The following is a 27,628-nucleotide window of genomic DNA, read 5'->3' as shown; positions in this document are numbered from 1 at the left end:
CATTTAACACAAAACAAACTGTCAATGTGAATGTATTTATATAGCACATAAAAACAACAAACGTTGAACAAAGTGCTTTACAATTCAGTCAACTGAACAGATTAAACAACAATAAGAGCAAGGAAATGAAAAATATAAGAAAAAAAAATAAGTAAATATACCATAAACTATCAGCTTTAAAGGGATAGCAGACTCTTTACAACCCCGTCTACAACTAAATTGACTAGCTCAATTTTGCAGAAGTTAACTGACTTGATATCAAACTCTGATTGAAAAGTGTCCCTTTAATTTATTTGAGCAGTGTAAATAAATCACAGATGTTTACCAAATTACATCCAAGTTGGACTATAACTGGGTGGTGCTTCATTTAGTGCTTTTGAGCTTGTTAATGTATTTGTTACTATCATACACAACTGCTTAAACTTCTGTCATTGTAAAATTGCCAACTTTTCTGTTCCTGAAAAAGAGAGCTGCTTTCAAAGTTTGGTGTGATATAATAGTGTCCAACAGTTGAGTCACACTATCGATCAACATGAAATATCGGCTTTGACTAATAATTTCCAGAAAGGTTTAGATATGTTAGCCATATCATATGTTTGGGTATACTACTATGGCAAAAATAATTATTCCAGCCATCTGTTAATTCCCTATTAAGCAGGTTTTTAAATGATTAGCCTAAATTTAACACCATCAAAATTCATTAAGTTTTTAATATCCCATGAACATGCACCATGAAAACACGTGGTAAACAGCGTGGTACCGGCAAGATCACACTGCAGTGTGGTGTTATTGGGATTAATAAGACATGGAATAAACCACACACACATATTAAAACCTTTCTTCACTGTATTGAGATGAAAAACAACCATTTCTGTAACCCAGAAAAATATAAAAAGAATAAATAAAGAATGCCCTCAATGAGCAAAAAAAGACTGATTATCTAGATTAAAATGGGATAAAGGTAAATTGGGATATCCAAAAATACCCAAGTGTGGGTATTGCTTCGGATACTGTCATTAGAAACTGCTGCATATTTGCCATTGGCCGTATGAAGACATTTACATGTTTTACATTTGTTCTTGTGTCTTAAAAGTGTAAATCCTGTAAACTCTTCTTCTGTTGCCATTCCTGCTGTTTAGTAGTATAATTTTCTCTACAGCGACATCTTGTGTTGTGTAAAGGGACTGCAGTGAGCGTGATTCTCATGGGGAAACGTCCAAAAGCAATGCTGACCAGGGAGAGCCTGTGATCCATGGAAATGAAATATGATGCCTGAGCTAAACCCCAGCAGTAAAGATATTTCAGTAGAGCAGAATTCTGAAATAAATAGGAACATGAGCAACACAGTGGCTACAGAACTAATGGTAGCTTTAGCATTGTTTCGCATACAGAGCTGCAGTTTCATATGCCATCTTCTTGGAAGAAAAAAAACCGCTGCATAATTAGAGACAATAATTAGAGATTCTCTTCTGGAGAAACTTGGCTAGCTAGTCTTGTTTTCAGCCATGGTGAAGTCACTGAATACTTATTTCTGTGAGCTGTCATAAAAATGGGTTAATACTGTACATTCTGAGATTCAGAGTTTTCACCATTTTCACTTTCACTTTCTTTCGTTTTCTGTGTGTAATTCAGTCCTTGTCTCTTTCCAAGGCTGGCAAACACTGCAATGTTGTGGCTTTGCTTTCATACAACCATACATATGCAGTTGTATTTAAGATGTCCTATGGCGAGAAAACCAGAAGCTTTACACTTCATGCTCTTCTAAATTATGCAACTATGTTAGGAAAAATGTTGACTATATCTAAAATTTACCGAACATGATTTCCACCATCGACAAAACTCATGAGGGAGAGGCAACGCTGTGTAGATCGTTTTGCGCTTCATTCATTTAATTGTATATCTGATATTTACTCATTTAAACACTATGTCAAATTGCATATGAGTTAAAGTTCCAGAGTGTGATTAAATGCAATAATTGTTTGCTGTATTAACGCATTAATGTCCTACCCTTGAAAAACATGTCAGACAAAGGGTGGAGCTATATGTCATGATCCTTTTGCAGGCTTTTTAAATCCATTTAATGTTTAAAATACAAGCAATTTCATTGTACACCATCCTCAGCATGTTGCTCACATCAGACAGAAAGAAAGATAAAGGGGTGTGTCTGGTCTCAGAAGACTCCTGCTGCCTGTCTTTGTTTTTGCAATATATAACTATATGATTTCTTATGAAAACAACCTTTTGAGGTGACATAATGGTTCTGTAATGTTACTGTAATCCTGAGATTAAAGAAACAGGTTAAGAAGTTTTGATTTGATTGTGTATCTAGTTATAAATTGCTTAGAATATTTTATTATGTAATGCGATTTCAGTTACAAACTGTAATCGGTCTGAAGTAATCTAAAAAATCAATGTTAAAAATCTTTTAGAAAGTATCAGAATTACCTAAATTAAATGCAGTAATTAAACAAAACTCAAGGCGGTCTGGGCAGATGGTAATACCCCATACACCATTTCTTTTCTAGGAAGAATCAACAGTATTAAAACAATGCACATGGCACAATCCTAATCTTGGTCTTTATTAAAATCTTAAGGAAACAATGTTTCAAAATCAAGGCATTGCTTGATTTTACCCAAACACCTCCAGTCTGCAAGCAATGTGAGTTTTGGTGATCTGAAAAAATTTACAGAATGAATTTTACATAAGCACAGTATTTAAAAAAAAACATACATCTAACATACATTAAGTAATCAAACCTCAGTCACTTGTCAGTGAGACAAACTAAATTCCTTGAAAGAATCTCTGGTCTAGATGCATTCTGTCTATCAGGCTCAGACTGATGAATTCATGTTTTATTGGCAGCTTTAGTTTATTTCGCAATCAGATACTGTCAGCTGTGTCTTCAGGTGCTGTTCACTTAGATGTGTGAGAAGACAAATTAATTATTTAGAACTTCGCTGGACTTTTCTAGATGCAACTGAGTAGAGCCAATCCTGGAAAGAGTTTTTGACAAGTCACAAGGTATATTTTTGTTGCAATGTGTAATTACAAATTTTAAATGTCCTTTTGAGACCCTTAGATATGAGCATAATGTGCTTTTTTGTGCAATGTACGCATCACAGGGATTAGAAATGCAAATGGACAAGTGATATCTCTGAGAGAGTGTGGAGCCTAAACCCCACACAGACACACACACAAGAGAAAGAGCACTGTGAACACCTCTGCATGGAGCAAGAGGGAACCAGACGCTGACTGACAATGACAATGGTGGCAGTGATGGTTTCTGCACCGTGGGACATGAGTCACCAAGCTTTCCTCTCACTCACTCAACACCTGCTGCTATCCTCACACACACACACACACACACACACTGGTAACAGTAAGGAAGTCCAAAAACAAGTAGGGCAGATTAGAGAACGTATTTATTTTACATATTAATTTCTATAATAATGATACATTTTTGAGTCAATTTACCTTTTAATGATGCCTCTGTCATGTAAAACACAATGAAATAAAATAAAAATCAATGCCAGTTTTTTTCTTATTAGTTTTTTTTATTTTTATAGTTTTAATGTTTTGAAACCCTTTTAATTTTTGTTCAATTAAAAAAGGCAAAAAGAGGAGGCTTTATTTCTTCCCAGAGGCTGCCAGCTATTCATAGCTAAAAGCACCTTGAGATCAGCACCTCCAATTCAAGGCTGCGGTGTTGTCAGAACCATCCATCCATACGTGCTATGTCATAAGCCATGAACTAAACGGCCCTCTGGGAAACCTGTGAGGCATTCTGTTTGACAGCCTTAAGGTGGCAAAGTTCACTTGCTGCAAGAGAAAACTGCACGCACAATGAGCAAAGTGTTTCCAACGCAGAGTGGGATGATCTTAATCCTCTAGATATATATCTGTAGAGCTGAACGAATTAGTTTTATCTTAGAATCTTCAAGAAAGAACAGGAAAGAAAAAAAATAAAAATTTAATGGCCAGGATAAAACTTGTAAAAGTAAATGACACCCTCTTAAATCTCTATTAGGAGTGCTCATGCTACGACTAAAACATGAGCAACAAATTGTGTAGGTATTGCAACTTCTTGTTTGTTCTGCAAGGCTTTTAGATACATCCATCCATCCATTCAAACTCTGTGCGGAAAGAGCTCAGGCCAAGATTCAAACCCAGGAACTTCTTGCTGCAAGGCAATAATGCTAACAACTGCAGCACCTGCAGCCTGCTTTAAGAGACAGTCAGGCAAAATATTCAAAGCTCAGTTCTTCCTTTTCGGGTTTTGATAAACATACCCCAGCAACAAGCATTTTGATAAAAGAAAATCAATTTAACAGTTACCTGAAAAGGTTTATGACATATGCCACACTTAGTCAAACCTTTGTGTCACCTCCTAACAGAAATAATCTGTGCTCTACCTAAGCTCAATGTCCTTCAGGTGCCTCATCGATCCCCAGTCAAGTGAAAACATTGACCACTGCCTATGAAAAAGGACGTCAACAGCTTACATCGCTGTTTTAGAAGCATATACTTTGTATGCAAGCGTTTACTCCTACACACACAATATAACTGTCCAAGCACATACCCCCAGACAAGCAGGAGCCAATTTAAAGGTTACAGGCAGATCTTTTAAACATAGATAAAAGATCTGATAATAAAAACCTTGAAGTACTTTTGCTTGATTAATAATGTCTTCCTGGATCTCAGAATATAGGCTGTTCAAATCTGAATCATTCTGATAGGCATCAGACACACAGTAATTACTGAGCTGGAACTTTCTGTTTGCTAATCATACAGCTGAAGAGATGCAAACATGGTGATTAGTGACATATTTTCTCCAGGCAGTATATGCATAGACATATGGTGATTAGCAATATCATTTCTCCAGGTAGACTGCATGGACATCATTTTGAGCCACTGTTAGCCACTGTGATAATACCTCAGCTGTCATGTCAGAATAAAAAAGGGCAGAAATGTATCAAAATCCTTTATTTCCATCTCATTCTTCTTTTGATTAAAACAAAAAGCCTAATTGTGATGAATTATGACTTTTTTCACTAAATAATTTCTACAACTGTCCATGTTATAGGAGATAAAATGTGAAATACCTTTGTATGGGGTTTGTCTAGTTGACTTGTACACGCTGTTCAAATACAGAATGATGTAAAGCGTGTTAAAATGCTTAAAGATAATTAACACGTAGTGTTGCTTTCAGCCCTTTCCATTTACAAGTTTGATTAAATTTAAACATTAATGATGTAATTGCAATACCATGCGAATAGGTGGCAATGAAATCTACAGTAACAAAAAATGAAGAAGAAGAACATCTTAAGGTCCGGCTAAAGTAGTACTAGGCAAAATACTCTCTTAAAGGTATCATAGCTTTACTTTTTCTTTTCATGTCTCTTAGTTTAATAGAAACAGTGTTAGAAGAAAATGACACTGATGTAGAAAAATGCTTAGGAAAGCATGTTTAACCTTTTTCTCCCTCACTAAAGGTTTTGTTCACATGTGGAAAAAAGCACAGGATGAGCTGTAGTAGTCTCTTATATAGCAACTAAATTTGCAAAAAATTCATGTTAATGTGTGTATGCTCTATTTAGTTCAAAACATCATCACATGTTGTAAACAAACCTAGTAAGGTGCTATACAGTGAATCCGGTATACATGTCATGTCTTTACACTTATGCATGATAATGTTATGAAACCCAATACACCTTAAAGGGATACGTTTTAACTGCACTTCCTGATCTGATCTCTGAACTGAGCTCCATGCACTGAACACCATTAATTTCATATTGAAACCGGATCAATGAGAAAACTGATTGTGAGTACTTGTCTGAGCAGCATAACACTGAACACAATGTGCTCCACACATTCCCTCTCCATGTTATTGGCTGATGACCAACTATGTAATGATGTGTGGTCTGTTATTACCGCTGGTAATTGAGTTACAGCTGTTTATACTTGCAGCAGGTGATGAATTTGTTTCATGCAAAAAAATATTTCTATTTATATATTTTTAACACCATAACAGACCTTTTTAAAAGTTGACGACTAAAGACAAGCTTTGCGACACTAGTGAATGTGAATGGGGACCACTAAGTTCACTGAGCAAGGCTACACCTCCATAGCAAAATAACTGCAACAAAAGATGAGCTTTACTACATGGCCTGCACTTGTATAGCACTTTATCACGTCCAAGGACTCCAAAGCACTTTATACTAATATCAGTCATCCAACCATTCACACACTGACAGACTGACAGTTGAGGCTGCCATATAATCAGCACCACCTCTGACCACCATCAGCAGGCAACGGTGAGTGAAGGACACAACAACTTAGACAGACAGAGCAAGGGTTTGAACCAGCAACCCACCGGTTACAAGACAATCCCCTACCACCTGAGCCACCTACTAACAATGCCCAGTTAAAACTGTAAAAGTGTCTTTCTAACAGTGTCATTGTGGTTGATTTTAGACAACCTTCTGTGTTTTATCTAAACAACTAAGCATCTCCAAGCATCTCGGTTCCACGCAGGCTCCAGAGATTTGGGTCTAGTACTAGAACCTCCTGAGCCAAACTGAAACTGAGCTTCTGAGCTAAGTTTGTATTTTAAAAATGCTAACCTGAAAATGCCTAACAAATCCAAGATCGATTGAACTAAAAGGACTATCTATCTAGCTTTCTGTCTATATAAAAACAGCAAAAAATGCAACCACATTCATATTGGTAAGGATATTGCTTTTGAGCAAAGAGACATGAAAAATATTGCTGGGGCAATAAAGTGATAGTTCAAACATGTTGAAGTGAGATTCTATGGCATGATTATTAGCAGTGATTATTTTACAATAACTGTTATTGCAGATTCTCAGTAATGAAACAACAAACATTTGAATAAATACCAGCATAAATGTTAACATACAGCATTTAAAAATGTATTGAGAACATTTTATTTATTATTTTCACATATTTAAGAAGTTGCCAGAATACAACATAACAGTAGCCATCTGGGAAACAAGACAGGTAGACCCCAAGAGGGGAGTAACAGTAAAATCCCGACAGTTTGACAGACACAGCTAAATGGAATGATTTATAAAGATGAGTAGGTGAAGGCCAGAAACAATAAAATATGGGGAAAACGCTGATTGAATAGAGTGAATTATAGTGAGAGAGTGATTTATGAAAGAGAGAATGAGAGAGACAAAAATAGATTGTGATGAAAAGAGAGATAGTTGTTGAGAGAGGATGGGAAGAGTGGAAAAGTGAAAGCTCATGGTAAAAGGGAGGGATGGGGACAAGAGAGGGGTGTAAGCAGAGAGATTATGGTTGGTAATCCTCATAGGTCTAAAAGCTTTGCTTTTAAAATGTGGGTTAATACTCCCCAACCTTTGTTTGTTGTCCATGTGATGTGCGTGAAGGGGTGTGTGTGTGTGTTTGGGGGAAATACGGACTTTAGAGACTAATCTAAGGCTTCTTTCTTCCACTCAGTAATATCAATAAGGACCACATGCAGTGAACTGTCTTTCAGCTTTAAATGGTTTCTTCAAGTCAGTCAAATCTACTTTCTTATAATTTACACTCAGCTAATGTCAAACACGTAATTTGCTCTTAAGCATACTCGCTGTGAGAAAAGCAATTAGTTGTTTTTAAAGAAAAAGGCTAGTCTTCAAATGACCTCACATAAAGAACTGAAGATAAGCACCATTATGATTTGGATCCCAAAATAAACAGGGCTCGCTTAGCTGCGTTTATAACAACATGGATTTTTACTACAGATACTACTCTATGAATCTATTTACTCGTTTGTCTGTTGCTTCATTCATTCATTTTACTCACTCACTCACTCACCTATAACTCCTCAATGATTGCAGTGAAAAAAATGGCCTGCATTATTCTGGTTTTAATACCTAGGAACTGTCACAAAATGCATTACTGGTTTATTCAAAAGATAAAAAAACAAAAACATGCATTTATGAAGAATAATAGTATTCTGTTACATCCAACAGGACGAAAAGATCTACAAACCATTTATAACGTAATTTATTTGAATTATTGCTCTTTTTCTCTTTGTTCTTATTTTCTTTCCTTTCACAGGCTAAATTTGGCTAATTATCTACAGCATCTGTGTGTAATTTATATAAATGTAATGTTGAGAAATGTTGTATGCATTTTACAACGTGTTACTTCTTGCTGTTGTATATTCTCAACGGGTTTGATTAGATTACTCATCGCTTCAGACCTAAACTGTTGTGCATACTATACTTTTTTGTCACATGTTTATTTTTGTTTTCCAAATACCAGTGCAGTGTGCATGCAGAGACCAGCATAAAATAGTAATGTCCACACTAAGAACAAACCTGAAACAAACATCTCATGCAGAGAGTGTTGAGTTCACAGATTGTAAATAATGAACTATTCAGTGTTGCTGGATCCATTTTAAATCTTAAGTGACTACTTCGAACATTACTTTGTCCACTACTCTGAATTTAATCTAAAGGCAGGTGAGATGTTCCTCGGATACAGGAGGTGTAATATTTTCAGGCATCAAAGAGTTTCTGACAAACCTTGTGAATGATATGCCTTAAGAAGAAGGATGGATGTTATCAGTGCCTATTGTAGTTTTAAAGCTGGGTAAGTTGGTCTGCAGAGTTAATTGTGGATTTTAATTTTTATAATTAATGCATTTTATGGAAAACAGAGTTTGTCACTACCCAAAAATGTGTGATGCAAAAGCTTCACATATCTAAAACTTAATCAGTCATTTATAGCTAAAGTTGCTGGGTCTATGAATTACTTCTCATGACATCAAACAACTTTAAGAAGTGGACAATCTACAGATGAGCTGACTGCATAATTCCTGTCCTATTTACCTACAAAATACATTTTATGCAGATAACAAACTTTACACGCTCTGAGAGGGCAGACAGAAAGGTATCCCTATCTCCAGGTCTCCTCATACTTAATAGGCAATGATGAAATGGTGTATGGCATACTCATTGAATTTAAACAAAATGAAACAGGTTATATAAATAAACAATACACCTCTAGTGAAGAGCTGACAGAATGTTTAACATCTGAAGGCTCTGACAGTTTTGCAAAAACTAATGTTTCTGCACCAAATTATTCTTTACCCACCCAGTTTTGTTCCCTTTGGAAACATATAGCAATGAACCATTAACTTCTTATTCAACCATAGTCTGCCCCCATGTCCACACAAGCTTGTTAACGTTTTTCAGAGTTTACAGTCACTTCTCAGAGTTTCTTTGAGTTTCACTTTCCACTTCAAGATACCAATGGGCCTGTTTTGCCAACCAGAGGATAATGAAGGATGGAGCAGACGCTCATGACGTCACACTGCAAAGGGCTTTTATCAACAACAAACAAACACATAGAATAGTAAAACATTGTAATCACATTTGTAAACTAAATAAATAATATCTTGCTAATATAATAAATAAATAAATCTTGCTGAATAAATTTACACCTATTTATTTGACGTAGAATACTGTCAAAATCCATTATCTGAAGTATTTTGTTGGACTAAGAAAAAGAGACAAAAAAAAAAACTATATGGTGAAATAAGGGTGGTTCTGACCTATTGTAAAGAAGGATGTCAGGTGTCCAGATCTGGTCTGAAGGGAATCGCAGGTTCTGGACGCCGGGGTAATTCTCTGGATTCCAGCTCAAGTAGACGTCTGTCCAGTACTGAGAAAAACAGAACAACTTTCACCAGAGGCTTCAAAACAAGTGGAAACTGTCAGGGTGTCACACTTGTGGACTCTGTGTTGGTTTTGTGTTTTGTTTATCCTCAGTTATTTTGGGTTGTGTTTTCTCCCTCCTCTTTCATAGCTCCTTTAGTTATTGTTGTTTTTCTTAGTTATGACTTAGTATGGTTTTCTCTTTGTTGTCATTGTTGCTGTTATTATTATTATGATTATCTTTATTATTATTGTTGTGCTCTGTTTTCCTTAGGTTCTTTAGTTTAGTTTCTCATCTAGTATCTCTGTGTTTTTTTTATGGTTAGGTATTTGTTCTCCCCACCCTGCACTCTTCTGTTCATTAGTTTCTTTTTCTGTTACTCCTCTTCAGTTATTTTGTATTCAGACTTTGTTACCTTTACATCCCTAAGTCCTCCCAAGTCTGGTTCTTCTAGTTTATCTTATTTCTCCAGTTCCTTCTGAGAGGTTAGTTTAGTAATGTTTACATTTTGTTTATATTTATTCTAGTCCCCATGTTCTCTGCCTTTTTTCCAGTCAGTTCAGTCAGTGTGGTTTTAGGTTTGTTTACTTTGTAATCCGCCCTGCGATGGACTGGCGACCTGTCCAGGGTGTACCCCGCCTTTCGCCCATAGACTGCTGGAGATAGGCACCAGCTCCCCCGTGACCCACTATGGAATAAGCGGTAGAAAATGACTGACTGACTACTTTGTAATCCAGTTTGCTTTATGGGTTCTTTGTTAGTTCTTAGGTTGCTTAGATCTTAGGTTATGGTGTTTCTTATGTTCCCTCTAGTTTCACTGTTCATGATTCCCGTGCTTCATTTGGTTATTTTGTTTATAGCTTCGTTTCGGTATTGTTTATTAGTCGCTTCGCCCATGCTTTAGTTTTTGTATTTGTTTCACCAGTCCCTTCAGCCTCCCTGCCTCCTTGTCACACCTGTTCTTAGTTCCTTTGACTACCTGCCTTTGTTCTCCCTCAGTATATTAGTTGGTTTTGTTTCATTGTTCTTTAGTGGTTCCTCGTTTCACAACTTGGGTCACTACCCTCGACTGTGCCATGTGTACCATGTTCGTGCAGAGCCTACAGATGTAAGTTTTTTTGGATTTCGACTCTAGTTAATTCCTGCAGTGGATTTGTTACGCTTTGTAATTTTTGAATAAAGCTGAAGACTACTCAATATGATGCTGCCAAGCTCGTCTGCGCTTTGGTCCACCCACAAACCCCATCGTGACAGAAACAATAACCCTAGATCCAGCTTCTGGATAGTAAACATTTCTAAAGAATGATAAGATCTTGGAATGAGCACAGGTAAATGTTACCAACATGTTCTTCATGACGTGGCAATCATTATACCAGAAATAAGATCAAACAAAGCCCTTAAAAAATAATTGTGTCATAAAATGTTATTGAAGCACATTCAGTCGCTGATGATGTGTCCCTTGGAAACTTTGACTCACCAGCTGCAGCCAAGCATTGGTCATTAGCACTTGGTTTTTCTCATCCTGCAGACAGAAACAGAAATAAAAAAAAAAAGAAAGAAACTCCAAGTCCAACAAAACAGTCATCTGGACTCCCTAAAGAAATAGTTGCTTATAAGATTTATTTAATGGTTTTTTTATTCAATTCTTTGCATGAAAAAAATACACAAATCTCCTGATTCTTCTCTTAATTTGATGGAGATTGCTCAATAAAGAGTATTCATCCCTTAGTTTGATTTTTCTATTTTAATTCTGAAAGGAATTTATTTATGAACATTATCATAATTTCATGCAGCTTAACTGGTCTACAATGGATACGCTTAGCAAAAACTTTAAGTGAAATCACATTTTTTTAAAGCAGCCAAAACAAATAAGATAGTATATCTGAATTAATTTTTGTGTACATTGATAATAAAGCCATTTATTTATTAAAAATTTTCACTTTAGATTTAGATTACAAACTTGTCCTCCACTTTAAACTGGTCAAACCCCTTGACATTGTTTCACACACATATACAGGAGACAAAAACAGTTTTCCTCACCACGTCTATAATCTGCAGCAGTGTGAGGCCCAGCTCCACCAGGATAGGAGCAGAATCATTAACAACAGGTCTCTCTAATCGATTGTAGTTGGCCAGCAGCTCCTTGTATAGCTTCCGCTGGTGTTCCCCTTGCAAGGAACCTGGGTAAATAAAACAAAAGAAAGGGTCATTTTGTTGTAGCTTTGGTATTAAATACAGGCATCTGTTGCAATTTCAACACAAATTAATCTATTACAACAAAGCAAAAAAAAAAGGAGATCTTAGAGCAACATTTCTTATTTTGCCTTTATTTGATTTGCTATTTTATACCTTTACTAATAACATTAATGTTACAGAATATGCCTGTTTTTCCAAAACCCTTCAAGGTTTCGGCCTGGACTCCATATTTCTTGAAAAGCCCTGTTGCTTAATTCTAATTCGGAAAAGTGCTTTAATGGTTGTTTAACCTTTTATTCTTTGCTGGCATTGGCTTCCAGACAGATTATAAATTACTTGGTGAATTTTCAAACAAGCTGCCACTTACTATACTACATTGATAAATCTGTAAGGACTCTGCCAGGATGCATTTGGTTTTGATGCTTTATTCCTGGAAATCCAAGGTCGGTGTACAGGGATGAGGTCTGTATGTGTTGAGGCTGAGGTTTTGTTGAATAATGAATAAATGAACACATGCTGACATTTGCACTAATATTGTATCTGCTGACTGTAACACGTACATTCACACACAGAGTGGCAGGACTGAGACTTAATATTCTCTTAAGGTCTGGGGTGATCAGGATGATGTGCATATTGGCCCGACTCTCATCACCCCTATAGATTCTCTTTTACATAACTTTTCATACATAGAACAGTGACGTTTGTTTGTTGTTAAATTTGCTTTTATTGTTTTCTAGGTGCCTAAATATCTAGAGTTGCATTTTATATTTATTATGTGTGAAAAAATGCAAGAGAGTCTAAGAAAATGCATTTCGGAATGCAGCATGTGCTTATTTACAGCCAGTTCTTTTTTGGTTTTATTGAAACCAAAGCACTGGTGCTAGAACAGTATATCTGGTGGACACCCCAACATTTTGTACAGAACACAGACCCCTTTTTTCAAATGGGTGGTAGCATGATTAATTACCTCAAACACAAACGGAAATATTGTATCATCTATAAAACTCTAGCAATGTATTTTTTGTCTTTATTTTAACGTTTCAGTCAAAAAAAATAAACACACTGAGCTTCCCCATTAATTAAAAGTCAGATTCATGGATCTATTTCATGGACATATAGTATATTCATTTAATTTTTAAAGGAATGAATGAACATCAATTAAAATGGGTTTATCACTTAAAGATTTAGCCATAGAGGCTAAATCAAACCATAAAGGCTTTTAATCTGGAGTCCCTGGTAGGTTGATGATGTAGCACAGGATTAAAACTTTAAATCACATTATTGTTAAATTATACAGATTTTTTTTATTATTTTAAAACACCTGACAATTCAACTGTCACTTATCCACATATGATCACAAATCCAATCACTGTTTTATGGTTTTAGAGAAATGCCTGTAGGATGCAGTGCTTCTGGAAAAATGGTCACAAAATTCCCAATAACACATTCCTAAGCCTTGTAGAAAGCCCTCCCAGAACAGCTGAGGTTGGTATAGCTGCAAACGGTGGACCAAAACATTATTAAGCCCTGTGGATTTAAAACGGTATACCACTCAAGTTCATATTTGTGTGAAGTCAGATAAATGAACACTTTAGGCAATAAAGTACAGGTTCCTCAGGTGGTTCAACAGTCATAACAGTTGAAAAATTTTATTTTTGGGACAGAAACTTTTAAACTTTAATTTTTTAGACTTAAACAAACCAAATCAACTTTGCTAAAGATATTAATAAACTGTTCAAAAATATATATTTTGGAAGGGACTTCCTGTTAATTAAAAAAGTAATTGACTAATTCAATAGAAGTGTAAGCAGAAGTGTAATTGATCTAACCGCAAGAAATACTTTGTAATGATATTGCTAAAAAAATATAAATGGTGATGATCATTGCTGGACATCATCAGGTTTTTCTAACCTTCAAATATAATATACACAATAAGCAGCAAACAATGTATTTTGATATTTGACTCTTTGTTCAACTGCATCTGAATAAATTGTGTAAGCAGGATTCTGGAATGAAATCATGATCAAAGTTCTTTTTGTCATAACTGAAATCCCAAAGAGCATAATGGCATAATAACTGCTTTAGTTTAGAGGCAAACAACATTTAAAGCCCACTCCTTGAACCGCCACCTTAAAGTGGTGGAGGGGTTTGAATGCTCAAATGATCCTAGAGGCTATGTTGTCTGGGGCTCTAGTGGACGGGTCAGACAAAGAGCGGTTCAAGAACCCCACATGACAACTACTAAATCAAGGCATGTGACGTCGCCCGGTACGGTGGAGCCGGGGTCCCACCCTGGAGCCAGGCCTGGGGCCGGGACTCGTCGGAGAGCTGTTTGCTCTTCACGGGACCCAGCCGGGCCAAGCCCAAACGAGAGACGCGAGGCCATCCCCTAGTGGGCCCACCACCAGCAGGGGGAACCGTGAGGGACCGGTGCAAAGAGGATTGGGAGGATTGGGCGGCGGATGAAGGTGGAGACCTCGGCGGCCCGATCCCCGGATGCTTCGGCTGGCTCTAGGGACGTGGAATGTCACCTCGCTGGGGCGGAAGGAAACTGAGCTTGTGCGGGAGGTCGAGAGATATCGACTAGAAATAGTCAGGCTTGCCTCCACGCACAGCGTGGGCTCTGGCACCCATCTCCTTGAGAGGGGCTGGACTCTCTTCTACTCTGGAGTGGCCCATGGGGAGAGGCGGAGGGCTGGGTGGGTTTGCTTGTTGCCCCCCAGCTCAGCCGTTTTGTGTTGGGGTTTACCCCAGTGGATGAAAGGGTCGCATCCCTGCACCTTCGGGTTGGGGACAGGTCTCTGACTGTCATTTCGGCCTACGGGCTGAGTGGTAGTGCAGAGTACCCACCCTTCTTGGTGTCCCTGTAGGGGGTGCTAGATAGTGCCCTTCCTGGGGACTCCATTATTCTGCTGGGGGACTTCAATGCCCATGTGGGAAACGACTGTGACACCTGGAGAGTCGTGATCGGGAGGAATGGCCTCCCCAATCTGAATCCGAGTGGTGTTTTGTTATTGGACTTCTGTGCTAGTCACAGATTGTCCATAATGAACACCATGTTCAAACATAAGGGTGTCCATCAGTGCACTTGGCACCAGGACACCCTAGGCAGAAGGTCAATGATCGACTTTGTTGTCGTATCATCAGACCTTCGGCCGCATGTTTTGGACACTCGGGTGAAGAGAGGGGCTGAGCTGTCCACTGATCACCACCTGGTGGTGAGTTGGATCCGCTGGACGAGGAGAAAGCCGGACAAACTTGGCAGGCCCAAGCGCATTGTGAGGGTCTGCTGGGAACGTCTGGCGGAGCCATTGGCAAGGGATGTATTCAACTATCACCTTCAGGAGAGCTTTGACCAGATTCTGGGGGATGTTGGAGACAGAGTCCGAGTGGACCATGTTCTCCGCATCTATTGTCGATGATTTCGTCCCGGCCGTGGAACACTGGACCAGCTCTATACCCTCTACAGGGTACTCAAGGGTTCATGGGAGTTTGCCCAACCGGTCCACATGTGTTTTGTGGACCTGGAGAAAGCATTCGACTGTGTCCCTCGTGATGCCCAGTGGGGGGTGCTCCAGGAGTATGGAATCGGGGGCCCCTTACTAGGGGCCATCCGGTCTCTGTACAAGCAGAGCAGGAGTTGGTTCGCATTACTGGCACCAACTCGGACCTGTTCCCTGTGCATGTTGGGAATCCGGCAGAGCTGCCCTTTGTCCCCGGTCCTGTTCATAACTTTTATGAACAGGATTTCTAGGCACAGCCAAGGGCCAGAGGGAGTCTGGTTTGGGGATCAGAGGATTTTGTCTCTAGCCAAGACCTACAGCAGTTCGCAGCCGAGTGTGAAGCGGCTGGGATGAAGATCAGCTCCTCCAAGTCCGAGGCCATGGTTCTCGACCGAAAAAGGGTGGCTTGTCCTCTTCAGGTTGGAAGGGAGTTCCTGCCTCAAGTGGAGGAGTTTAAGTATCTCGGGGTCTTGTTCATGAGTGGGGGAAGAATGGAGCTGGAGATCGACAGACGGATCGGTGCGGCTTCCGCAGTAATGGGGCGCTGTGCCGATCCGTTGTGGTGAAGAGAGAGCTGAGCCGAAAAGCGAAGCTCTTGATTTACCGGTCGGTCTACGTTCCTACCCTCACCTATGGCCATGAACTTTGGGTCATGACCGAAAGAACACGATCTCAGATATAAGCAGCTGAAATAAGCTTCCTCTGTAGGGTGGCCTGGCACTCCCTTAGAGATAGGGTGAGTAGTTCAGCCATCCTGGAGGGGCTCGGAGTAGAGCCGCTGCTCCTCTACATCGAGAGGAGCCAGTTGAGGTGGCTCGGGCATCTATAGCGGATGCCTCCTGGACGCCTTCCTCGGGAGGTGTTCCAGACACGTCCCACAGGGAGGATGCCCAGGGGAGGGCCCAGGACATGCTGGAGGGACTATGTCTCTCGGCTGGCCTGGGAACGCCTTGGGCTTCCCCCGGAGGAGCTGGAGGAGGTGTCTGGGGAGATTGACGTCTGGGAGTCTCTGCTGAGTCTGCTGCCCCCACGACCCGGTCCCGGATAAAGCGGAAGTACGAGTACGAGAACATTTAATGCAAATAAAGTCCAGAAGGAAGGGACACTTGTAAACCAGAACAATGCTAAAGACGTTTACTACATTTGCTTCTCAATTATATTGTTTTTGACTTAGTGCTTAACTGAAATTCAAATTTGATTAATATATTAGTCCCAGTTTCGGCAACCAGAAGGCAGGTGTAATGCAGTTTTATGTTTCCAAAGACAAAGAAGACAGCTTCAGATGCTGTACCTACCACAAAGGCCACACTCCTTAACGTTTCAGTTCAGCCTTATGCCGATAAAAGGACACTTGTATGACTGAGCTCTTTGAGCACTTTGGCATTTATGTGCATTTTCTTACCTCTTAAAAAGGTTTTGGATGTACTATTTGTAATTGATAGGTGGACAACATGTGGTAAGCACATCACCTCCTGCCACCAAAATTGCAATGCTTCCTGCATACCAACACTCAATGGTCATTAGGAATAAAGGCAAAGGAATAGAAGCATAGCAATGAACCTGTGCTGAAAAATGTGAAGAGGCATGTGCCTTCGGACTGCTTGGTGCTGATTGGTCCATTAAGATCGTAACGAGGCGAGTTATAGCAGAATGGAGCCTAAGGTCAGAGACAGAGGAGCTATGAAAGGATGCTGAGCACAACAAAAACCCTTTGAATGTGTCTATGAAGCCACACAGTGTTCTGTGAAAGATGGATCAAGACATTTCACAGAGTGATGCAGATAAATATTTTCGCTGCATTGTTTCTTTGTTGTCCAGTAAACATGGTTGGGTTTACAATAACAAACAAGTCCTTAAGGTAGTCTCTCATTTGAATTCTGCAAAAAAACAACACAATTACAAACTCTCAGCAGACAGAGCAGTCATAAATCTGCCCATAAACGCAGAATAAAATCTGTGTAGACACATGCACACAAATTCAAATGCAGCCTTGTCAACAGCTGCTATCCTGCCAACATCTTTCCTGCATCTCTCTTGTGTATTATTACTGTAAAATCTGAACTGGGAGCCAGAAGAAAAGAACTAAACTAATAAAGTCAGTGAAGAACAATTGAAAACTCAGTCTCTGGAGCTGTTGTGTCATAAAACTATGTTCAATGGGAATTAAATAATCTGATAAAATAAACCACGGCGCCAACTTTAATTCAAAAACAAAATGTATGCCATATAAACTCAGAATGATGGCAAAGATCTAGCAGTCTTATTTTTTAATCACCTCAATATTGATGCAAATATTACAAGTTGGCAAAAACACACAAAAATCTATAAATAAAAAAAGAGCCATTTAACAGCTGAGTTAAAAGAGACTGGAAAATGTCTTCTTCGGTTCATGTCAGTACTCTTCCCTGAAAGTTAAGATTTTCTGTTTAATTCCATCTCTCTTACAGAAAACACATTAACAGTGTTACACAGATGGGCATTTACCAAACCAATAGAACCTGATAAGAAGCAACCATTTTAACTCAATGAAGATATAATATTTGAAGCACAAGGATTTATAGTGAATTATCACAGATCCCATTCATGTCCTAATCTGGTGCATAAATATCTCAGCAGTGATGTAGATATATTTAGAAAACATGTTTATTAACTTCTGAAAATATTAAGGTCACATCATGAGGATCAAACTGTCCTTTCATGACGGTCTAATTCTGGCCAACATTTAAGTCAAAATGTCTCCACATGTTGAGCTTAGAGCCGTTAAAAACTACTGCGGGGCTGCTCAGCCACATAAATGCACATAAATTAGGTGTATGATTGGTAGCATTTTATCTAAATTAAATCTATTTCAATGAAAAATCTATTTTTTAAAATTAAAAAATCTTATTTTATCTTTTTGTTTATGTGAAGATACTGTGGCATGTCATCTAAGTGAACATTTTCAATGTTGGTTGTTAATATAAATTTAACTGTGGGATGCCAAAGCTGTGACCAAGATCAAAATTCAATTAACAGTGCAACCCATTGTTGAGAGAACAGTAAAAGAAACATTTAAACAAATGCATTTTGGACAGCAGTGGGTTGTTGGCAAAGCTTAAATACTGGTATCAAGGTGTGTCAAGGTGTTGCAATTTCAGCTGTGAGTCTTTTGGGTTAAACTCTAACAGATTTGCACATCTTGAAGTTTAAACCCACTCGTCCTTGCAAAATAGCTCAAGCTCAATCAGAATGCATGAAGAACAACAGTAAATGTCTATCAGTTTTATTTGTCTTCCTACAGAATCTCTGTTGGATTTATGTCCAAATTTTGCCTGTGGCACACTAAGACATGACTTAACTTAGCTGTAAGCCTTTCATTGTAGTCTTGGCTGTACAGGTCCTTCTCAAAATATTAGCATATTGTGATAAAGTTCATTATTTTCCATAATGTCATGATGAAAATTTAACATTCATATATTTTAGATTCCTTGCACACTAACTGAAATATTTCAGGTCTTTTATTGTCTTAATATGGATGATTTTGGCATACAGCTCATGAAAACCCAAAATTCCTATCTCACAAAATTAGCATATTTCATCCGACCAATAAAAGAAAAGTGTTTTTAATACAAAAAACGTCAACCTTCAAATAAACATGTACATTTATGCACTCAATACTTGGTCGGGAATCCTTTGGCAGAAATGACTGCTTCAATGCGGCGTGGCATGGAGGCAATCAGCCTGTGGCACTGCTGAGGTCTTATGGAGGCCCAGGATGCTTCGATAGCGGCCTTTAGCTCATCCAGAGTGTTGGGTCTTGAGTCTCTCAACGTTCTCTTCACAATATCCCACAGATTCTCTATGGGGTTCAGGTCAGGAGAGTTGGCAGGCCAATTGAGCACAGTGATACCATGGTCAGTAAACCATTTACCAGTGGTTTTGGCACTGTGAGCAGGTGCCAGGTCATGCTGAAAAATGAAATCTTCATCTCCATAAAGCTTTTCAGCAGATGGAAGCATGAAGTGCTCCAAAATCTCCTGATAGCTAGCTGCATTGACCCTGCCCTTGATAAAACACAGTGGACCAACACCAGCAGCTGACACGGCACCCCAGACCATCACTGACTGTGGGAACTTGACATTGGACTTCTGGCATTTTGGCATTTCCTTCTCCCCAGTCTTCCTCCAGACTCTGGCACCTTGATTTCCGAATGACATGCAGAATTTGCTTTCATCCGAAAAAAGTACTTTGGACCACTGAGCAACAGTCCAGTGCTGCTTCTCTGTAGCCCAGGTCAGGCGCTTCTGCCGCTGTTTCTGGTTCAAAAGTGGCTTGACCTGGGGAATGCGGCACCTGTAGCCCATTTCCTGCACACGCCTGTGCATGGTGGCTCTGGATGTTTCTACTCCAGACTCAGTCCACTGCTTCCGCAGGTCCCCCAAGGTCTGGAATCGGCCCTTCTCCACAATCTTCCTCAGGGTCCGGTCACCTCTTCTCGTTGTGCAGCGTTTTCTGCCACACTTTTTCCTTCCCACAGACTTCCCACTGAGGTGCCTTGATACAGCACTCTGGGAACAGCCTATTCGTTCAGAAATTTCTTGCTGTGTCTTACCCTCTTGCTTGAGGGTGTCAATAGTGGCCTTCTGGACAGCAGTCAGGTCGGCAGTCTTACCCATGATTGGGGTTTGAGTGACGGACCAGGCTGGGAGTTTTAAAGGCCTCAGGAATCTTTTGCAGGTGTTTAGAGTTAACTTGTTGATTCAGATGATTAGGTTCATAGCTCGTTTAGAGACCCTTTTAATGATATGCTAATTTTGTGAGATAGGAATTTTGGGTTTTCATGAGCTGTATGCCAAAATCATCCATATTAAGACAATAAAAGACCTGAAATATTTCAGTTAGTGTGCAATGAATCTAAAATATATGAATCTAAAATTTTCATCATGACATTATGGAAAATAATGAACTTTATCACAATATGCTAATATTTTGAGAAGGACCTGTATGTTTAGGGTAGGTGCTAGAAGGTGAACCTTCACTGCAGTCTTAAATCTTTAGTAGGTTCCAGCTTGTTTTGTCCCAGTATTGTCCTGTATTTTGCTCCACACATCTTCAATTTTTCCCCTACTTTTTTGGCAAATTTTAAATGGGATTTCATACACTTTTTTTACAATCGTATTTCTATTTGTAACACTTTCATAAAGGCCGTATTTGTGGAGTACATGACTAATAGTTCCTGTCTCACCAGATTCTTCCACCTGAGCTATAGCCTATGGTATACCTAAGCTCCTCCAGAGTTATCATGGATGGATGGATGGATGATGGACGGAAAAAGCCTTACCTGATAAAAACCCTTGTCTGTACACAAGTTCCAGGGGACACAAATAATCTTTAGCATCTTTAAAGTGAAAATCAACCATGGATTATCCCCATCATTTCTCTGTTCTATTTCTGTCAAGCTTCCCATCTGTCACATCAGTTTTTATACCATCTTTATTGCCACTAACGCTCACTCGTCATGAACAGTAAATCCCTTTTTTTTTACTGCATCACTCCCTCTATCTCACCGTTTCTTGTTGTCCTTGCACAAACTTGCATGCCAGCACTCCAAATTTTTGCCCTTATTTCCAATTAATGAGCATGGTCTACTGATGACTGGGAGTGCAGGCAAAATAATTACCAAAAGTGTATATCATAGGTGGAGCATGTAGGATAAAGCGCTATACAAGTGCAGGGGAAAAAAGGTGAATTTGTAGAAGAGACTATCAAAAAATACTCTCAGTTACCTTTTGAAAGCCAACGTCTGTGCATATGTATGCACACTGACTTCTATCAGTCACACAATGACAAAAAACAGATAGATCCAGCTTGGTTATTTGGGCCTATCTCAATACTTTTTACTGGGTCAGTGCATTCAGATGAGGCTTCTAAACATGCTCATCAGGCAGCCTGAGGGATTCCTTTTTTCCCCCGTTTCTCGCACAAAACATCATAGATAAACACTCAAACAAAAAAAACAGGAATGCTATTTTAGGGAGAGCAGTAAATGACCAATGGTGGTTTTGTGCACCCTGAAGCACCCAGCTGTACCCATCCAGATAGAGCTGCTTACCTACACAATTACAGGATGTTCTTTTCTTTCTTTCTGCCAGGCTAATCTGGCACATTCATTTAAATTAGGTAATCCAAATATTATGTAAACCAATATTTTTCTTGCACTTTGGATAAATTAAGAGATTGTCACCAGATTTCTAATACGGATAGAAAAAGCATCTAAGCAGAAATAAAGAAGATGTTTTGGTTATGTAATACTTGTTTTTACATTGCTATTTGAGATGTTCAGAAAATGCAAATTCATGTCTACTGAAATGATTAATAATATAGAGATTAGCTGTTTTTAAAGATCCTTTAACTACAATGACAAGTCTTAGGCAAATCACAGTGATTGCTATCTATATGTGTTTGATATCCACTATAAAATACACAGTCCACAGTTGTTAGGTACTAACATACCATGTCTGTATTTGCTTTATTAGGAAGATACAGACTCTTACAAAGCTGACAAATAGGTTGCGGAGACTAAAATATCCAACAATTGTCTGGCAACTTTTTTTTGGTCCTAGCCCAGTAGCAAAACAGCAAAACACTTAACGTTTGTCTCATTTATTCTTGCAAGAAGCAATGGTTTTCTTGCCAGTCACATTCTCCAAAACATAAGATAACACTAATCGCTCCACTGTGTTGCTGCAAGCTAATTCCTGAGCATTACAACTCTAAGACTTACCCTTTCACTAATGAATGCAAGCTAGACTACAATTTCTTTCAGTACCAGACACACAGATATTCATAAAAAGACTCAAAGAGAAACACCACCTACCAGTCTTGAAGGTAAAGCTACTTTAAAGCGTTAGCAACAAGAGTTATAGTGTCTGCTGGTAAAATAAACAGCCTACTTCAGGCTCACCATCAAAGTAGCAAACCCGGTAATTACCTAGCTAACATCAGCTTGTCAGGCTCCCAATTTTACAAAACAGAACAGCAAAGAGCACAGAGAGATCTCTATTAGAACCAGGCCCACCGCTATGTGGCGTCAAAACAAAAGTGGATGGGGGGTCATTCTTCAATGTAATTTCACTGAGCTGCCAACTACTGTCCACCTGATAGCAGTGGACAATATTTAAAGGATGTTACCCACTTCAACAACAAGTGATCTAAAGCAATTTTTAATGATCTTCACTTTAAGGGAGCGTACTTCAGTGACTCCAACAAATTATATCTACCAGCATAAGTTTGCTCATAGTTACTTTTTTCAGGTAACATAAGTTTCAAGCATTTTTAAGACTGTCTCCATAAAAGAATTTAGGCTATAGTTAATTACATGGGTTACAAGTGGTTTTGCTTTACTGGTATGAAATGGAAGTAGGAAGGGATGAAACGCCAACCTATGGGTACAGAATAGGGGTAAGAATTGCCAAATTGAACCAGAGAAAACAAATAAAATAAAAAATACATGTATGTTTTGTCATAATCTTTTGGACTTTGAATTTTATCAAGTTTTTGGTTTGCAGTTTTGCACTTTCAGTGTTTTCTTATATTTTGCATTCTAATTACAGTAGTGTCTATTATTATCTCCGTGTTTCCCTTGTGTTTGGATTTTAGTCTTTTTAAGTTCTTTAGGTGGAAAAATCTAATGTGTTATGTTTTATTGTGGTTCCCCAGTTCCAGGTGTGTCCTTTGGTGTTATTTCTGTCATTTCTAACCACCAATTAGTACCTGAGTTGATGCTGCACCTCAGCTCCTCCACGTTTAAGTGTTTTCACCAGTTCCCTCTTCAAGGAATAAGTCCTTTCCTCTGTTTACACAGCATACTCCCCAAGTTCTTTCCATCTTTGTCAAATCATCTTGTTTCTCTCATCTTGTTTCTCTCATTGATCTGTCAGCAGTTTTCTCTTCATGCCGGTTGCTTTTCTTTGATAAATATTGAACCACAACATGATTCTGCCTGACTGTCTCCTGTCTACTTTTGCATCGTATAAAACACAGATATTTAACATTCCATCCAAAATTGTTGTGTTAATAATGTAATAGCGTAAACCGTGAGATAATTGCTTTAGGTCATCCAATCATTAAACCTCAATACCAACCAATACCTAATTCTGTCACTGTTAGCTTAATGTCTTTTTTATTTTATTTTCAAAATGTATCTATCTTTAACCATGCACAAAACCTATATGTCTAATAATATTGTTTACATATTTACGGTTAAGGGCAAAATAAAATGATTTAATATTAAGAACAACAAATAGATAATCTGCACTTTCATCAGAAACTGGTTTCATGTCTCACCTGGTGACACAGACACCAGGATATTCTATCCAAAAAACTAGTTTCTGCAAACAGCAACAATGAAGTATCAATAAATTATTCAGACGCCAAAAATCAAAAACAAAATGTAACAACTTACTTGGATTTGTTTTAAAAGAAATACTGCTAATTTCAAATTGTATTTCTTCCAAAGTCTTTGTAACCATGTGGAATCACATGGGATCTTAAATTCACCTTGGTTACTAAGGTTCAACATTAATTAACATGAATTCAAATGAATAAACATCAGAAACACAACAGAGATGACAAAGGGCTTTGAAAAATTGGAGAACTGAATAGCTTTCAAGACATCACATCTGCACTCTAACTCAGTGCAAGTCTGACCCTGGAAAAGTACTTTAAAGACCAGGGAGGAATTATATGTCTTATAAAGTGTTTGATGAATCCCAGGAACAAACACAAAGGTCAAATCTTTTATTCTGTCTGAAACATGTAAGTATTCTGATTTCAAAACAGTCTGAAACAGAGCAGTTATACAATTGTGGAAGGACCCTGATGCAACATAAAAAGACTACACTGACAGATGTCCCTCCCCGAGGGCCTTTGTTGTTGATGCTCCAACAAATGGTACATATCAAGAGAGTGTGATGCAATTTATAAAGGTGGTGTGAGCATGGGTAAAGAAAACAGGGAAAAATAGGCATGCAAACACAAAATCAAACAATAATTTAAAATGTTAAAAGTTAGCTTAGTCAAACATTAAGTCACATGAAACGCTGCATATCCTGGATAACCTTGAAAGATTGTCTGATAAAGTGATACATTTTCATGGTCCTGGATGATAAAGAAATACTTGCATTTTAAAGTGCTGATTTGGTATCTGGGGTTCATGATGTTTGTCTCTTGTGTTTCTGTGTGAGGAACTTGCGACCTGTATAAGGCCACAACCCTAAACAGGATACAGCAGTTGCAAAAAATAGACTGATGAATTCTTAGCAGTTTCAGGTAAATTTACAGGAGTTTTAGACTATTAATCTTTAGTGAGAATCAGACTCAAGTAATCAGAACCAGACGTTTTCAGAATTAGCTTTATTTGCCAAGTTTGTGACACAATCAAAGAATTTGACTTCGGTTCCACTTTGCTCTCAATTAAGACATTTTAAATTTTAATATAAAAAGGAAAATAAAAATATTTTTTCTTGCAAATATGAATATATACAATGTTTTTACTAAAGGCTATTGAGCTGTGTGTAGGTTGGTAAATCTGCACCCAGATATTTCATTTTAAAATGTGGATTGATTCATTTCAACTAGATTAACTAGGATTCCTTTCCCTTCAACAACTTTCTATTGTATAATGTTACAAACACAAATGATTTAATATAATTTATGAACTTGATGTAATACATAGCTGTGAAGCAGAAGGAAAGGAAAACATGGTTTTCAGAATTTTTTTACAAATAATATGAAAAGTACGTCGTGCATTTATATTAAGTCAGTATTTTGAAGATCCACCTTTTGCTGCAATTACAGCTGCAAGTCATTTGTTGAATGTCTCCACCAGTTTTTAACATCTAGAGACTGATATTTTACCCGTAGTTCTATGCAAACCAGCTCAGGTTCAGTCACACTGGATTGTGAGTGGCTGTAAAACATAAATTTTCATTTTCTTTTCCATTGTAGCTCTGACTGTATGTTAAGAACCGTTAAGCTGTTGGTGAACCTCCACCTGAGTTTCACAGCTTTTGCAGCCACTAAAAGATTTTTTCTAGGATTACCCTCTATTTAGCTCCCTCCAATTTCCCTTCAACTCTATTCAGCTTCCCCTTAACAAGATGCCACTACTACTATGTTTATCATGCAGATGTTTTGTTTAGGGGGATGTGCATTGTTGGTAGGGCTTTGTATAGAAGCCAGAAAGTTAAATTTTTGTCTCACCTAACCAGATCCCCTCCACTCACATCTTTTCAGCATCCCTATGTCTAATGGCAGTCTTTAAACAGAACTCCTTATGGCTTTCTTTCAACTATTTTTCTTATTGCCATTCTTCCATAAATGGCCAGAAAGATATGAGAAGTGTACATCTAGCTGTCCTATTGAAAGATTCTCCCAACAGAGTTGTGGATATCTGCAGCTTCTATAGTTCCCATAGGCCTGTGGGCTGTTTCTCTGATCACTGCCCTCTTTGCACGGCTAGTCAATTTTCAGTATATGAACAGCTACTGTAGCAGTGAAGCATACAGATGTTCAGATGTTAATCCAGGAGGTCTGCCCATTACCCAAATGGAAATAAGATGAAAATAAGAGCAGGCTAAAAATTCTAGTTGACTGGAGCTCAGTTTAATGGACAAACTGAGTAAAACGTAGGAGTAATTTGCTAATGTTTATAATTTACATATTTTTATAAAAAGAGAGGTTAACTTTCCTGTGACTGATACACTTTGTGTTTGGGTCAGAAAATGGGCATGCATACATACTATCATTACCATTTTGTGAGGGATGGTTAAATCATCTGAGGAGCAAATTTATAGATTAACACACAATTTCTAACAGGGGTTCAGTGGTGGGCAAGGATTGGGGATCAGAGTGTGGGGTGTTTGTGTTAATAGAGTTTATGATGCATGAATTTATATACAAGAATGAAATTATAATATACTGTCTTAAAAATGATTATTGTTTAATCCTATTTCAGGAGTGAGTATTTGTTCTGTAGGGCAGCTCTGAGTTTATGCAAACCACATTATGATATGTTGATCATTATCTCTTGAAAGAGTTCAAAGGAAGAATTATAGGCATTTAAAACCTTTTTTTACCATCATTAGGTAAATGAACATCAGATATGAAATCAGGGCCATCCAGTGGTTTGTTGGAACAGTATAAAAATGCAAATGAAAAAAGATATTTCTATTTACTATAAAATCATTTATAGTTCAGTGCAAACAAGATATGTTTTGTGTTTTTTTCTCTTTATTTTATTGTATTTAGTATACATTTATTTTAGAATATGATCAATTTCTAGCCTTTCAAAAATATCATTCCTTCAATGAACACTTTAATTTTTCATGCAATTCTTGCTATGACTTTTTTTGTATTACAGTCACCTGTTGACATCCCATGTTTTAATTAACATTTTTCTTGCATCATTTCTATGCTTAAAATTAAGCGTAGAACTGTGTGAAGCACTGTAGAGTGAAAATAAGGAGAGAAATATATTTTAAGAAATTAAATAAGCTAACAAAATAACAAAAGACATGAAATACATTGTCTGAGGTTACTGTCTGGAGTAGCATAAAGGCCAATATACATGTAAAACAGTTGTACTTTGTTTAGTTTCCCATAGCCTCATAATGGTTACCAAAGTGGGGTTGTTATACAGTTCATGAGTTAACAATATGTTGCATTTGGTCATGACCATAAAATATACAAGAAAAGCAAATTGCACTAGCTGCAGGGGATAAAAGGGAATGAACAAAATAGCCAGAAGGACCAATAAGGCGGCTGAGTGGGTGCTTTGAACTTGAGCAGAGGAACATCTCACATCTGATTTTTAAAGCACTATATTTGATTATAGCTTTCTGTGCGTTAACTGAAGTTCATGGAAACACATTTGAAATGTGAATTTTAAAATACTTCTAAATTAATTCAGTCTCAACTCCAGCTGCAGATGTGAGGGAATTTGAAGATCTGAGTCAACCTGCCATACTGGCAGTGAAAGGCAACATTTTGACAAGATCAGTCTTAATCTCCAAGAAAATGACCATTCCCCCATCTATCTATCTATCTATCTATCTATCTATCTATCTATCTATCTATCTATCTATCTATCTATCTATCTATCTATCTATCTATCTATCTATCTATCTATCTATCTATCTATCTATCTATCTATCTATCTATCTATCTATCTATCCTTGAGTTCTCACTGAGT

General features: G+C 38.0%; 1 protein-coding gene across 2 annotated transcripts in view; it reads right to left on the bottom strand.

The window, feature by feature from the left end:
- Nucleotides 1-27,628, bottom strand: part of LOC124860792 (neuronal acetylcholine receptor subunit alpha-7-like) — a 40,800-nt gene that overhangs the window by 10,957 nt on the left and 2,215 nt on the right. For both annotated transcript variants that reach the window (XR_007036440.1, XM_047354365.1), the window contains exons 2-4: nucleotides 11,738-11,877; nucleotides 11,175-11,219; nucleotides 9,594-9,703 (exon numbers count right to left, since the gene is read on the bottom strand). Coding sequence is in view for 1 of the 2 variants with exons in the window: in XM_047354365.1 (XP_047210321.1) it covers nucleotides 9,594-9,703; nucleotides 11,175-11,219; nucleotides 11,738-11,877 (295 nt within the window). In the remaining variant the exon portion in view is untranslated. The remainder of the gene's footprint in view (nucleotides 1-9,593; nucleotides 9,704-11,174; nucleotides 11,220-11,737; nucleotides 11,878-27,628) is intronic.

This window comes from Girardinichthys multiradiatus, chromosome 23 (assembly GCF_021462225.1).
Source record: "Girardinichthys multiradiatus isolate DD_20200921_A chromosome 23, DD_fGirMul_XY1, whole genome shotgun sequence".
NCBI classification, from domain to species: Eukaryota; Metazoa; Chordata; class Actinopteri; order Cyprinodontiformes; family Goodeidae; genus Girardinichthys; species Girardinichthys multiradiatus.
The sequence above is the reverse complement of the archived record's forward strand: the minus strand, read 5'-3'. Positions and strand labels throughout refer to the sequence as shown.